The sequence below is a fragment of the Halichoeres trimaculatus genome, unplaced genomic scaffold (genome assembly GCF_033239565.1).
Source record: "Halichoeres trimaculatus isolate MK-OKI-2021-1 unplaced genomic scaffold, fHalTri1.1 fHalTri1_scaffold_22, whole genome shotgun sequence".
NCBI classification, from domain to species: Eukaryota; Metazoa; Chordata; class Actinopteri; order Labriformes; family Labridae; genus Halichoeres; species Halichoeres trimaculatus.
This window is the reverse complement of record NW_027437200.1, coordinates 9,840,926-9,856,048: the sequence shown is the minus strand read 5'-3', so window position 1 is coordinate 9,856,048 and position 15,123 is coordinate 9,840,926. Positions and strand designations below refer to the sequence as shown.

General features: G+C 40.0%; 1 protein-coding gene across 8 annotated transcripts in view; it reads left to right on the top strand.

The window, feature by feature from the left end:
• sorcs2 (sortilin-related VPS10 domain containing receptor 2) overlaps positions 1-15,123 on the top strand; it is a 403,210-nt gene that overhangs the window by 365,896 nt on the left and 22,191 nt on the right. For all 8 annotated transcript variants that reach the window (XM_074699314.1, XM_074699319.1, XM_074699318.1 and 5 more), the window contains exons 10-13: positions 761-907; positions 2,457-2,559; positions 6,894-6,970; positions 7,144-7,235. In XM_074699314.1, coding sequence (XP_074555415.1) covers positions 761-907; positions 2,457-2,559; positions 6,894-6,970; positions 7,144-7,235 — 419 coding nt within the window. The remainder of the gene's footprint in view (positions 1-760; positions 908-2,456; positions 2,560-6,893; positions 6,971-7,143; positions 7,236-15,123) is intronic.

The window sequence follows — 15,123 nt, the reverse complement described above, 5'->3', positions numbered from 1 at the left end:
TCTTGAAGTGGAACTGTTTGGGGAGAAAGCAAAGGAGGTGAAGGATGTGAGCCATGAAGCAGCTGTGATTTGATCTTGCTGCAGCTTTTGGGAAGGCTTTAAAGGATGCTGTTGCAGCTAAGTATGGAGGTTATGAAGGCGTGGATGAGTGTGGAACAAAGCTGAGTCAAAGTTTGTAAAAAAAAGATGTAACAAGACGTTTTTTCCCCCAGTTTATGACTGTTAAAATGTGGGGGTTGTCAAATTAGTGAGAGTTTCTGCAGCAGGTGTACTGAAAGGAGGTTAAATTCTGTACGGTTTATTAATTTTCAATCCAAGTTAGAATATTAATATATTTATGCTCAATTAGGAATATGGCTGACTTAACTGACAGGCTGGCACATGTTAACTGTTAGCCAGGAGCAGGAAGATTGATGCCAGTATAGGCCTTTTGCCACTTACCAGGTTAATCAAAAGTTAGCTTGAGTTGGGGTTTCCAAATCAATGAATGCCATTACTGTGTCAGCGTCCATATTCGGGATATCTATGTTTATTTACATGTATACAAGCTCTACTATAGTTGTTCCAGAAAAACAAAGCTATCATCAAGTCGTCTAACACCAGGCTAATGTGCAACTGTGGGTTCATGTCCAAGAAAACAACCCCTCTTTGTTTCTGCCCTCCAGATTTACAGCTTGGGAGCTGAAGACAGCACTCTGATTCATTGTTGACGCTTGTCATGTAACTGAACTTTTTGCACGTCAATATTTTAATTTCCCAGGTACGTGGGATCAAAGGAGTTTTCCTGGCCAATCAGAAGATAGATGGGAAAGTAACGACCCTCATCACCTATAATAAAGGACGCGACTGGGAACCCTTGGCCCCGCCTACCACCGACATGAACGGCAAACCAGTCAGCTGCAAAGCGGTAAACTCTATCCTCCTTTACTTTATCAATTTACTCTGCAACCAAAGTCAAAGTTTTTTTTTTTGTTTGTTTCAGGATCAAAGTTCTGAAAAAAAAAACACAGAAAGATCAAAACTTTCTATTGACATGCTGTGATAATTCACAGCCAACTACAAAAACTGTAGACACTTTTAAACGATGCTGTGTTCAAACTTTGTGGCTGCAGAAGCAATCTTTCACCACCAACAATCAGTCAGAATTGGGGCCCTGTCGGGCAGGTTGTTCAGAAAATGAACACAAAATTAGGAAATGAGGGATGAGTGTTGTACTTTGAGGAATGTGTGTGAGACGCCTGCTTAGCTCTTACATTTGTCTTGTCAAAAGTTGCCGCCGCGGGTCGAGCCAGCGAAGAGCAATGAGTCACTGACAGTCTGATCTCCATACATCACTCTGTGCAGGAGACACGGCAGACAGACAGAGAGAGAATCTGATTCTGTATATGAACCATCACTCTGCACAGCTGACAGGTTGGAAGGGAGACATGGCCATCAGCTCCAGACTTGTTTACCATCACTGATACACACACACACACACACACACACACACACACACACACACACACACACACACACACACACACAGCTGATTCTGACCTCATCATCCATACCTCAGCACAACAACCCTGCAAAGAAAACCATCTCTCCTAATTCACCTCGGAGGCTCAGAGAGAAAGACAGCTTTATTACAAACACCGTTACAAATATGCTAACCAATGCATCAGGCAGACGCCATCGGCTTCATCCATTAACGTTCCTCAACACCTGACAGAGAGCAGCTGAGAGTAATGACCTCTGCAATGCTCAGACACACTTCATCACACTGTGGGAGAGAGGAGCATCAGATTAACGCCTGTAATCTAGGTTTAACCTTGCAGATAAGTAAAGCAAAGTGCTGAGTAAACCACAGACTTACACATATTTAGTGTTTCCTAGAATATGAGGTCAATTTAACTGCAAAGAGATCAGGCAATAATAAAAATTAATCTGCAGATTACAGGCTTTAGCTACTGGAACAGTTTTAAGACTTTGTATCTAATGATCATTTAGACCTCCAAATGTATCAGCACAGGGTCCAGGTCTATAAAAAGTGGGATTTAAAATGTTACTCCTTACAGAAAGTTGAGCACTGGTCAGTGCAGCATTAATATTTTGCTCTGCTGAGTTAAACCTGTTGAGTCAAGATTTAGATCAGCTCCTCCCCTCTTTAAATCTTTTTTTTATTCTTCCATTTGAAAAGAATTAGCCACCATTAGAGAGCGTACTCTGTTTTAAAATTTGATTAACAGCATTGAATCCCCATCACTGAGCTGTATTTGCGGCAGGATTATCAGGTTTCCGTGTGCTAAGACTCATTAAACATGACAGAGTGGGGGCTCTAAGTTCACCTGCCGTCTCACTGAAGTGATACTCTCTCTTAACTCTGCTTCAAACATCCTCTCAGACGCTGGATCGCTGAGCATACTGACACTTTAAAGCTTCTCTTTGTGTGTGTGTGTCTTTCTGTTCTGCAGCCGGACTGTCACCTCCACCTCCACCTGCGCTGGGCTGATAACCCCTACGTGTCGGGGACGGTCCACACCAAAGACTCTGCTCCAGGTCTCATCATGGGCGCTGGTACGTCTGTGTGACTCTCTTCTCCTGAAAGTCATAAAGCATTACAGACGCATCAAGTTTGTTCATAGTAACAAAGATCGACACTTTGATGAGGATGCATGATGAAGACATGCACGTCACATGTATGAAACAAAGGTTTACCATTTCAGGAAATGAGGAATCTGTTGATTAAGATCAAGCTCATTAGGTGAAGGAGTTATGTTGAGCTTTAACACATAGATGACAGGATAGATGGAAGGATGAGTGACTGGCTGATGAATGAATTAATGAATGGATTGATGGGTGGGCGGATTGGTTGACTTACTAACAGAGGGATGGATAAATGAATAGGTGGATGGATGTTTGAATGGATAGATGGATGGATGGATGGGTGGACAGTTTAATTGATGGATAGATAAATTGATTAGTTGGTTTAATGATTTGCTGAATGGATGAATTGAATAGCAAATGACTGATTTAATGATGGATGATTTAACTGATGGATGGACGAATTCTTAGATGGATGAATAGATAGATTGCAAGGATGGATGGGTGGATAAATGAATGAACAGGAAGTAGATGGATAGATCAATGGATGGATGTACTGACTCATTGATGGGTTAATGGATTTTTAGAGCTCTAATTGATCCGTTGATGGAGGATGAAAGAATGGATGGATTGACTTGCTCATAGATGGACTGATTTTGGGGGATCAGGGATCAGGGATCGGTGAGCAGTGATTGGCCCATCCTTACATATGAAACTGATCTTCTATACTTCCAGGAAGCCATTGTTGCTTTTTGCTCTGAGACCTAAAACTCAGGGCACTTTATTGGTTGTTTAAGTTAAAACATACAGATTTTATTGTTTTGGTTTGTTTTGGTATTGTCATAGACTGTATAGAGAGTGGACAGCATGGCTCCGTCATTTACCATTGTACGATTTTGAAGCCAAAATACCCTCGTCACAGGTGCAGCCATTCTACAGTTTGCAGCCAGAGTCTGCGTAGTAGAGACTGTGAGGGATTCTGGGAGAATCTGAGTGGAGATGGGTGACAAAAATTATTATTATTTGTGTCCTTTCGAGAGTCTGATCACTTCTTGACTCTACCTCCCGACATATTTTACAATCCCCGAAAGAAATACACAAGAACGGCAGCTGTCAATCATCGTTAAACGTGAAGTGGACTTGAATACAAAACAGCCAAATAATATCTTCAAATCACCATAATAATCAGACGTGAGAAACATTTCTATGAGGAGTATTCATTTTTTAAAGTTTGACCACAGCCCATCTGGAACGGCTGGAAAGACGGATTCTTTAACCTATACTGCAGCCAGCCACCAGGGGGAGCAGTTTTTGTGGACACCTCACTTCGAGCAGAGCAAGCTGACGTCCATTTTTTTTCACAGTCTATCGGTATTGTTCAATGGTTTTCAATAAAATAAGATTGGAACATCAAAGGTATATGCTGTCAGTTACGAAAAAATAAAAAAAAGGTATCAGCAGGTCAGGCTTTTTAAAGATCGGTGATCAGTGATCGGAAATCGGCCAGAAAACTGTGATCGGTGCATCCCTAGTGTTTTATTATTTGCACAGCTTTGTGTGTGTTTTTCTATGTGTGTAGTTCATAGTGTCTGCCTCCCCTCCTCTCAATCTACATCACATGCAAACAGTGCGTATGACTGAGCTAAACAGCGTATCCCCTCCAGAGACCATCCTCCAGTTACCCGAGAAGAGCTCTGACACAAGTGTTCTTCTGTCTGATCCACACTGGAGTATAAAACCACAGCTCTTCATGCCTGAGCAGTCCAACACACACAGAGGAATCCGCTGAACCAACAGTGATTTTACTTATTGAATACTTCACCGTGTTTGTTTGTGAGAGGGAGGGAAACAAGCTATTGAGGTCATCTTTTCCCTGAGTGTATGTGTTTGGAAGCTGCCCTGAATAAAACAAGGAGAAGAAGCATGATCGGGTTCAGCTGAATGTGGAGGCATGAGGTCACAGAAACAGTTTTGGGTCTGAGATGACATCAGGGTTATTTTGGTTCGGGGATGAGACGGGAACTTTTAAAGCCTGAGTCACAGCAGCAGAGGAGAAGTCTGAAGTCGGGCTGTTTCTAGGATTTGGGAAGATCAGGAGCTAAGGTCAGAACATTAGGAGCTGGGCAGAGTTTCTGAAACAGCTATGGGCTTCTTTCCTGCTCTTCTCTCACTTCTGTCTCTCATTTCCTCTCCTCTCTTATTTCTTTCTTCTCCCCTCCTTTCCTCTAATCACCTCTTCTAGACACCAGCGTTTCAGCACCTTTTGTCCGGACAGCGTCAGACTTTGTCATGCATCACACTGCAAAAAACTGAAGTGTTTTGTCTTATTTTAGTAGAAAACATCTTTTTAGACTTTACATGAGCCACATTCACCTGTTCAGTCACGAAAAATGTCATACTTCAAGTTATTTAAAGACTAAAATGAGGTCTGAATTGCACGTAACAAGTAAAAAATATCTGCCAATAGAAGAAAAGTTAGCTCAAAAATTTGCTTGCATAAAAATGCATAAATACTAATACCTCTCTCGAACTTACAAAAAGAAGGGGGTAAAAAATACAAAAAACAACAACAACAAAAATAACAGTAACCCCAACCATGCATACTGTGAAAGTAAATAACTTACACGGGTAAAGGAAGTCAGTCAACAACCAAAAGGGGAGCACTTGTTTATATATTTCTTTTTTATTTCATTTTAATTTATTTTTTCTGTCTATTATTATTATTTCTTTTCTTTTTAATTGCTTTATATGATTATGCTATTCGACTTTACTTGGTTTTGGACTTTGTATCAATGGCATTTATATCTATCTTACTAAGTTTGTGGGCATTTTTTGTATCTATCATCTAAATATCTATGGGTTCTCCTGTTTTATTTTAGGGTTTTAATATAATATCAATCAATCAATCAATTAAACTTTATTTATAGAGCACTTTTCATGCCTAACGGTGGCAACACAAAGTGCTTGACAAATCAAAACAAAACACAACAAAGCAAAAAATCTGTGTACAACCCTCCACCTCTAACCCACCAACCCACACCCCTAGTGCACAAGGTGACCACAGTTGATTAAAATCCTCAATACCCAATATTATGTTGTTGTTTTTTTATTTGGTGTACAAACAAGGAATTTCTCTGGGTTCTTTGTATGAATTATGCATCACAGTGGTGTTGTACATTTGGGAAAAAATAAAGGGACAAAAAAAGGCAAAAGAAAATTGCTTAAAACTTGAATAATGTCTTAATACAAACAAATTTCCTCTTGTTCCATTGGCTGAATTTTTAAAAATTGTTACAAGCAATTCAGACCTCATTTTGGTCTTTAATTAACTTGAAAGGAGACATATTTCTGGAGTGGTCAGGTGAATGCAGCTCATATAAAGTATAAAGACATTTTCTACAGCAAATAAGACAAAAACACTTGATAAGATTTCCGCTTTTTTGCAGTGTAGGATAAGAAAACGTACTTACTTGTGGTCTTGTCTTGTCAATTCAATACGCCCAAGTACCACTAAACCGCTAACTGTCTCCAGGAACTTTTCTTTTCTTTGATGTACCCACAGTTGGCCCGCCACTAGTCTAAAAGCTTGACAACTCAGGCGCCATTGGGTGTTGCACCTTGGCAGGTGTGATGCACATGAGCAAGAACACATTACACGTTTGACTTCATGTGACAAGAACACTTTAATCTTTTAACTTATAAACACTTTTTTTAAAAAACTAATGAACTACAATAACATGAAATTAAAGTAGTTAACGTTATTTATGCCACAAGCAACAGAAAGCAGCAGCAGAGGAGGAGTCTGAGGCCTTTCTGTCTTCACGCAAGGAATGCTGAATGAAATAACAAATGAAGTTACATCACCAGAAGTGTCATATCCACTGTTTCAAGAACTTTACAGAAGCAGACTGAAAAAACAAGACCTCTCAGTCTTTGCTTCCTCTGTTTCTGCTGCTTTTATAGGTATTTTTCTAAACTGTTAAACTGATCAAAGTGATGTTTAAAGCCTTTTATGTCAGCAGTCGCTCGACACTGCAGCTCTCTTGCATTGAAAAAAAAAAGACTTATAGTTTTGCTACCATCTGCTCTGCTCCTCCCATTGTGCGTCTTTAAAAAAACAGAAGTAACACAGACACAAAGACTCGCATCGTGACCCTGCCCGACTCCCTCTCCTTTATGTTTTACTATCAGTCTCCTCACATCTGTCGCTTCTCCCTCTTCTCTCTGGATCTGTTGTTTTTTCATGCTCCACATGAGCCCCCTGCCTGATGAAACTTCTAACTCCTCACCTGTCACCTGTCCTCCAGGTAACCTTGGCTCCAAGCTGGTGGAGTATAAAGAAGAGATGTACATCACCTCAGACTGTGGGAAGACGTGGAAACAGGTATCCTCTTTGGCTCCTTCTGACTTTCTTCTGCTTTAACTTCAACTCCTGGCACCTGCTCGTCTGACCAGTTTTCCTCCTTGTTCAGAAAAGTTCAGTTTTTAACAGAAACTGTAAAAAACTTTGGTTTTCTTGACTCTTATCAAATGTTTTGCTTTTTTACGTCTGTGAAGGTATTTGAGGAGGAGCATCACATCCTGTACCTGGACCATGGAGGCGTTATCGTGGCCATAAAGGACACTTCTATTCCCCTGAAGATACTCAAGTAAGATCACTGTGATGTCAGTAAAAATGCTAAAAACAAACCTCTCACATGAGTTACACTTTTAATTTTTGACTGACCCATAAAAAGTCAGAGCACCAGCGTACAATTTGTTGGTTCAGGCTTCAAAGCTCCACATCAGCGGAGGAAAAGATCGGTTAGTTCCAGCGTCCAGCGCTGTACCCTTCAGACTCATTAGAGATCATCTCCACCTCTCCTCACAGCTCACACAGACTATTTCAAGCTCAGCACGATGTTATCTTATCGACCTTAATAAATAAGGATGAAATAATGAGAATCCGCCGATAAGGGAGTCAGGGAAGCATTTATCACACACCCAAATCAAATGACCTTTCAGAAGGGTGCTCAGCCGTCTCTGGAGAGAGACTACAGTGTGTTGTCCTTCACTCTTCTGCCTCAGATGAATCAATTACTCAAAATGCTCCAAAGCAGTGTACAAAGTTTTTGGTTCCCCCCTGGAAGTTTCCAACACTAAACACTTGTTTCTGTTTGTACTTTAAAGTCTTTTCATGCATCAGGAAGTGTTAACCATGACTTTTTTTCTATTCATTAATATCTAACATATGTAATATGGTTAAAGCTGAGGGTTTCAATCTCACCCTAACTGACTATTACCGAGACGTGAAGGCGCTTAATTTGAATACAGGATATTGAAAAGTGGCGCAGTAAGAGAGAGGCAGAAAAGAGAGATGTATAAAGTATGAGCTCCCTTTCTACCACTTCATTACACAGAATGAGTAATGTTTTCACCTCATCAGGTGCTAAGAATGTCTAGCTCCTAAAACTCCCTTTTCGAAGCAGAAAATCTCCTCTTATTGGAGTTTCATGACCCTCAATTATTCTTTTTTTCCTCTAAACTGCTCCATAATAGAGAGGACATTTCAGCTGTGAGGACTGAAAAAGCTTCGTCCCCGAGCCAAGAGGCTTATGATTGAAAAGAAATATTGGTCTGGTGTTTCACAGCGGGATTTATGAAGTCTTCAGTAGTGGTCTCTGTGTGATGTCGTCTATAATTAACTCCTGTAATCACTTTTGTTGTCATTTTTAGAAGTTATTTAGTGTCCAGTTGATACTGGTGTACTTTGATGAGAAATTTTCAAGCTATTAGTTTTTCTAACGTCATTAATAGAACATGAGTAAGTCTGCCCCAGGCAGTGTTGTGTGGGAATGAGTAAAAATGAGCGCGTTCATTGAATGCGCTCATATTTTCATGAACGGTGAACTGAACCGCTCAGTTTTTAACTCATGAACGTGACCAAACGTGAGCACATCAGTGGGTGCTCACAATCTGAGAGGTGCAAAAGGTGCCAAGAGATGAGGGGAGTTACTGACAGGTGAGGTGGTAAGCACTGTGATCTATGGCAACAGAATCCGAATCAGAATCAGAAAACTTAATCGATCCCCAGGGAGAAATTTCATTTCAGTTACATCCCTTTCAAGATAAGAAAAGAAACATGGGGAAACACTGAAATGGGATGAACCTAGGAGCTGCTAGCTACCCAGTGCCCCTTTGCAATACATATGAAAAAAACAACATTGGGAGAAGAGAGGGGAAAAAAATGATCAATTCCAGACTATTCCCAACAGGGGGCGTAGTTTGAGATCGAGAAAACAAACACCTTAGCATATGAGCACATGATAACAACAAACACGAACACAAACATAAACTTGAAGACTGAAACTCAGAGCTTATCCTGCAGACAGTTCACACAATACGGTGGCAGTTTTTCTGTCTGTGATGTTACAACAGCATACAGGGGTTTATGTATCTGGGGAATTAGTTCAAGAGTTAGCGATTTAAGCATAGAATGCTTTACTAGAACAGAGAACTTTTAGCAAAAAATTGAACGTAATCTAGTTCATTTTTTTTTTATCATGAACTGAGTTCCAAATTTTCCCAAAATGAATTATGAACGTGAACTAGTTCAGTTAAATTGGTGTGAACTGAACTTTGAGCTAGCTCACTTCTTGCGTGAGCTGGAACAACACTGGCCCCAGGAACAAGGAAGTTAGCAAAGGCTTCAATGTGTGGTTATGTGTTGATTTTAAAATTTCTGTTGTTTAAGTACACAAATAAGCAGATAATGTGATCCCCAAGAGTCTGTTTACACAGAAATATGTCCAATTGAAACAGTAAACTGGTTGTACAAGTTGCATCCATTAAGGCCAAAGTTTTGACCAAGGGCCCTCATTTATGAACTGAACTTTTATTTTCTTTTTAAGGGAAATTTGTCATAAACTAATCTGACTCATATGCATTCACCTCCAGTAATTTTCTTTCAACGTCTGTGTTTCTCCCTCATAGTCTTCACAATACAAGAATTTTCTACTTTCAAATGCTTAGAGTTTTTTCTCAGTCGAGGCTTTAAGGACAATAACAGGCTTACCTTTGTCTTTTCACTGAGAGCTGGTGTTATATTCAGATACATCTGTTCTGGCAAAGTCAGGCAGTGAACGCGTCCGTCTTATGGTCTGGCTAGATCTTTCTCACTGAGTTATCTAAAATATTCAGGGTTAAAAGTTTCTTATGTTGGTAAGGATACTCCTGGATGTACAAGTCCCCATAGTCTGACTGTGTCCGTCACCTTTTCTTGTTTTGTGGCACAAGGAAACCAAAAATATTCCACTAGCAGCTGGAACATCCACATTATCACGGTCGGTTTTTCCCGTTTGTCAGTGATTTCATTGTGACAGCCAACAGAGCACTAATGTTGGGCACAGCTTCCTACACTCAGCTTTACTGAGGATGAAACAAACACCTTTTTTTTCCAGGGAGACCTATGAATTCACAGTCACAGGTCCACAAAAGAAGAGACGATTTTGGTTGTGTGATAACGTGAAACTGACAAACCATTACTTCCTTAATAGGAGTGGTAAATGCTCCAGTGGATTGATCCTCAATCAGCGGAAGTTTCTTTAAGGTTGGTACCTTTTCTAAAGAGTCAACATGGCCTAAACATGGTCTTCAGCAGACAAAAGTCCTTGTCCTGAAACACTCCCTCACTCAATCTCTAAATGAAGACATAAGACACTAACTTTTCTGTCCACATCCTGAGACAAGACTTCAACCCAGCTGTGCAGCACCTTTTACTCTTCTTAATAGTGGTGTTCCCATGTGTTGAAAGTTTATCTACAACTGTGCATTCAGTTGATGTCTCTCTGATGGCTACTTTTAGAGCACAATCATTTTGGATGATTCCCCTGCTCCTCTCCTCAAATCACTCAAAGTCAGAGGAGTGATTTTACCCAGGGTAACTCACACAATGCATCCATATCAGTTAATTAAGAAAAGCCAGCAGGCTGAGAAATGAGATGCCACTGCAACACGGCGCCTGGACAGGATGGTGTTCTGTACGTTTATGATTTATGATTGTTTTAGGTTTCCTGGTGGCACTGCTGGAGTGGAGTTAAGGCTGATGTGTGGCACGGAGCATAATTATAACTTTGGAGCGCTAATCTATTTGATTACAGGGTCATCACTCCATCCATTTCGAATAACTCCTCGGGTATTAGTAGCAGGAAATGAGATATACATAATTGGATGGGAGGCTGAGGACATTGGTGTGTGAGAGGCTGCTGCAGTCCAGCTGATACCTTGTAGGAAGAATGAGAGGTTTATGGTTTAACTTCAGCATGCTGACAAACATTTTGCACAAGTGTCTTATCAGACCATCTCCAGAGGCAAACATCTGTTAACATCTGTTGTGATGACCACATGTGAAGACAAGGGAAAGTGCCTCTCTGTCCTCTCTGTGCCTGTTAAATGTCATTGTCGTATCTACATGATTACTTATCATCACCATCAGACGAGCTTAATCTCATTAATGCAGACGGCGTCTCATGCAGATGCACAAGGTACCCTTCATCGTCTACACAACACGCACCAGACTTTGAACTTTGAGGGGTAATAACCCGCGCTTTGAGGAGGAGCTTATGGGTCAAAGCGAGATGTAAGGATGTCCAGATAACTTTTACCGCGTTAGATCATCATGATTAGCTCCTCTGTTCAAAGTTAAGTTTGTAAGGACAAAGTGCCCGCTGACCAATCAGATTCTTGATCGTGGTGCTCGGTGAGCTAATCCAATGACGGTTCTCTGATAACATCCTACAACACAGAATCCTGAAAGCACAGAACCCTTAAAGAGTGTGTATTCTGCTTTGTAATAGTTAAAATAAGGATGAATGTTGAAGCTGAACGTGCAGATTTTCAAACCTCTACACATTTGTACGATGAAGAAATCCTGAATCTGCCTGTAAACTGATCAAAATGGTCCATTTTCAAAAACAATATGAGATTGTCACAAGATTGATGAGGTTGCGCATAAGGATCCCCAAAGTGGTTGACGGCACATTGGAGGGGCTGGACTCAAACACCAAGGACTGCACATAGATCTCCAAGTGGATAGTATCCCTATTCTGATGACACAAATTACAATTACTGCTTTCAGTTATGTTGTATTTGTACATCTAATTTTAATGAGCTCCATTCAGCTCTGTTTGATTCCCTTATAGCTGCAGCAGGTGTGTCCGCTCACTTTCTGCAAGCTAACAGTGATTAAGTTTTAAAAGTTCAGTCCTCATCACCAGTGTTGTAATCAGGGCTTGACATTAACACCGGCCAACCTGCCAAATGCGGGGTGATTTCAGCAGTGGCTGGTAACACCGCCGCTCCCACTGGCCACTTTGGCGGGTTAAATTTTATCTCAAACATGGAGCAGAGAGACAAGCTAAAAGATGACTCTGATGATGAAAGCTCTGAGGAAATTTAATTTACCTCTCCTTCATTGTCATTCTCATGAAAAAAAGAAATGATTTTCTGATCACAATCGTTAATAAATATTAAAGCAGACAGTGTCTCTTGCTGAGTTTTTATCAGTTCAATTAATCCCCTTTACCATTTTATTATAAGCAATAACAAACTACTATTTTAATTACTATGTCTTAATAGACTGCATATTTTCATATGAAAGGAGCACAGTGTTACACACAACTTTATCAGAGCTGAATACCTGATTAAGGACCTGTGGATTTTAACATTGATGTAGTCTTGTTTTGAGTGTGAATAGGGGTCATTTACATTTAAAGAGGTTGTAAATCTTTTTTAAGTAACCTTTAGCATGTCATCATCGGCTTTAATCATATTGAACAAAATTATCCAACAACAAATTGTGGCCAGTGAAAATACTGAGTGGCTAGCCACAGTGGTTAATGTCAAGCCCTGGTTGTAATGTAACGTAAAAATAAAATTACTTTGTTACTGTAAGTAAGTAAAATTTTTTACATACCTGTACTTTACTTAATTACTTTTATGTTTGACAATTTTTTCTTTTACTCCACTACATTTCCTTAATAAAGTGTGTACTTTTACTCTGATACATTTCCTCTAGTTATTCTCATTTCTTGTTACTACAAAATAAAATTAGAAGAAATTCGAGATAGTGATGTAATGCCTGTTTGGCATGTCAACTGAACTGCCAAGTGCGAAGAAGAAGTTCAGTTTGTCTGGGCATGTCACATTATTGATGCCATCATGAAGGCACCTGCAGCAGGCACTGGTGCTAATGATTCTCCGGTAGCATCTGTTAAGCACGTCGACCACAGTGGCGAACTCTGTGAACTCCTTGGTGCTGCTGCAGAAAACATTGCACAACCGTGGCTGTATTTGCATGAGATGGTTTCATACATTGGAGTGAAAGATTCTTCCTACTGGAGGAAATGTAGAGTCACTGAAACAGCACGGTGCAAGCTTTTGTTGAAGATGAGGTTTTTGTTCAAGCCTCTTTCTCCCGTGCCTGGATATTGTCCTTTTGCTGTAAGAAAGCCACAATAAATTTATAAATCAAAATTCTAACTGCTTTTTTTTAAAAATACTTTTACTTGTACTTTTAATACTTATGTAGATTTTATATCAGGAAATTACTTTTGATACTTAAGTACAATAAAAATCAGGTACTTCAAGACTTTTACTCAAATAATATTTTATAAGGTGACTTGAACTTTTACCAAAGTAGTTTTATGGTAACACACTTGTACTTTTACTCAAGTACTGCTTTAAAGTACTTTCTACCAGACTGCTTGTTACATTATGGTTGATAATTTGATCTATAAATAACCTCTTTACACTGAATCATGCTAACAGTTCAAAGAAAGGTATGATTAAAAAGATCTGTGTTCATTTATTTGCCCCTAAAACAAATGCATGCTTTCCCAAGAGACACTTTTTTTTTTACCATGAAAGGGAAAGCATCTTAAACAGACACTACAGATTTTGTCCAAAGGGGGCGCCAGAATCACAACATAAAAACTACTCACAGAACCTTTTACAATCTTACAATAAGTTGTTCCATTAGAGCTGGAGACCTCATTTGTAACGTTAGAGCAATGTCAAGTTTTTAAAGTATGACCCTAATTCAAAAATGCTAAACGCTGCAGTTCTTTGAGTGTCCACTTGAGACTGGCTGCAAAGGCCTAATCTGATCTTTACTGTAGAAATAAACATTATTACAGGCTATTCAAAAATCAGTTTAAGTCTGTGCAGCTAGAAATGAAAAAAAAATAAAACAGATAATAGCTGATGGGTTCAATGTGAATGTAGTTAAGTGTAAAGATTCTGCCTCTCGGACTCCTGACATTGACTTTTTTCAAATATGGAACCAAAACTTGTCTCAAAATGATAAATTGTTGCCTCAAACAGAAACTAGAAAACTCAATAGCCAAAGTGCAGAGTCTGCATACATATGCAGGTATCTCTCTATACAGACTCATCCGCCTTCACAGACAGTGTGCTATGCACCTCTTTTCAGGTAAATACCAACCCTGGGGACAAAGTGTTGGTATTTGACGGCCTGGAGGAGAACACACAGGTCTTTCAGAGTCTTCTCTGGAGTTTTCTTGGTGTTGCACTTGTTAAAAAGGAAAAAGTCACAGAGGAAGCTGAGCAGAGCAGAAATAAAGAGAGCGTTTGTGAACTGCAAGCCCTGTCCATGTTTTCACCCTGCACACCTGACCAATTGATGCAACCATTTCAGAAAAGTTTTCAAACTCTCTGAGCTAACAGCCTCTGATTCTGTCTGTGAGAAGCAGGTCGAAGAAGCTGTTAGACAATCTGACAAGCTCTTTTGTTTGAAGCATACAGAAGCCTTTATCACAGCAGCAGAATCTCGGCGTATCCGATCTGTTTCTGTGTAGCTGTTTGTTTACCTGCTGATTATCACATTGTAGTCCTTGTTAGCACATCATTATCCCACACAGCCTGCAGCGCAGACAACACACTGCTCAATTCCACATTGATCCCTCTCCATCACACAAGCGCATTTAGCCAGCATCACCGCCGCTGTTGACTGCAGGAGTCGTCAGCACGGAGAATAAAGCAGAGCAGATGGCTCATTTTGTCTGTCTGAGACAAATAAACCCAAACACCAAACACTGCCACACAGAGAATCATCCAATCAAGTGATGTCTAAGGGAAAACGTCTGGTTATAAGTGAATGTCGAACTTTTAATGAGATGACATTTCCTTCCGTCGTTCCAACACCTTAACTCTCATCATATATTTCATTATCTAGTGTTTACAGCATGAAACAAACATCATAATAGAATCCACTGTTCAACCACTGAGCCAAGACTGACTCACTTTAGTTTCTTTGGCTCCTTCCAAAAACTTCAAAGTTTGAGAAATTGTCTTCAATGTATGTACCCAGAGGTTGACAAAGTTTCTTTCAGTTCTGCTGCTACCAAGATAAACTAGTTTTTGTATTAGTTCAATGAGCTAGTCGAACATGTTCCCATCTGTTTTACTGATCTGTGTGTTTGACTGGACTTGCAGCTGGTGCTAGCAGAGTCTATCTTCAAGAGCTGATCCACCCACAGC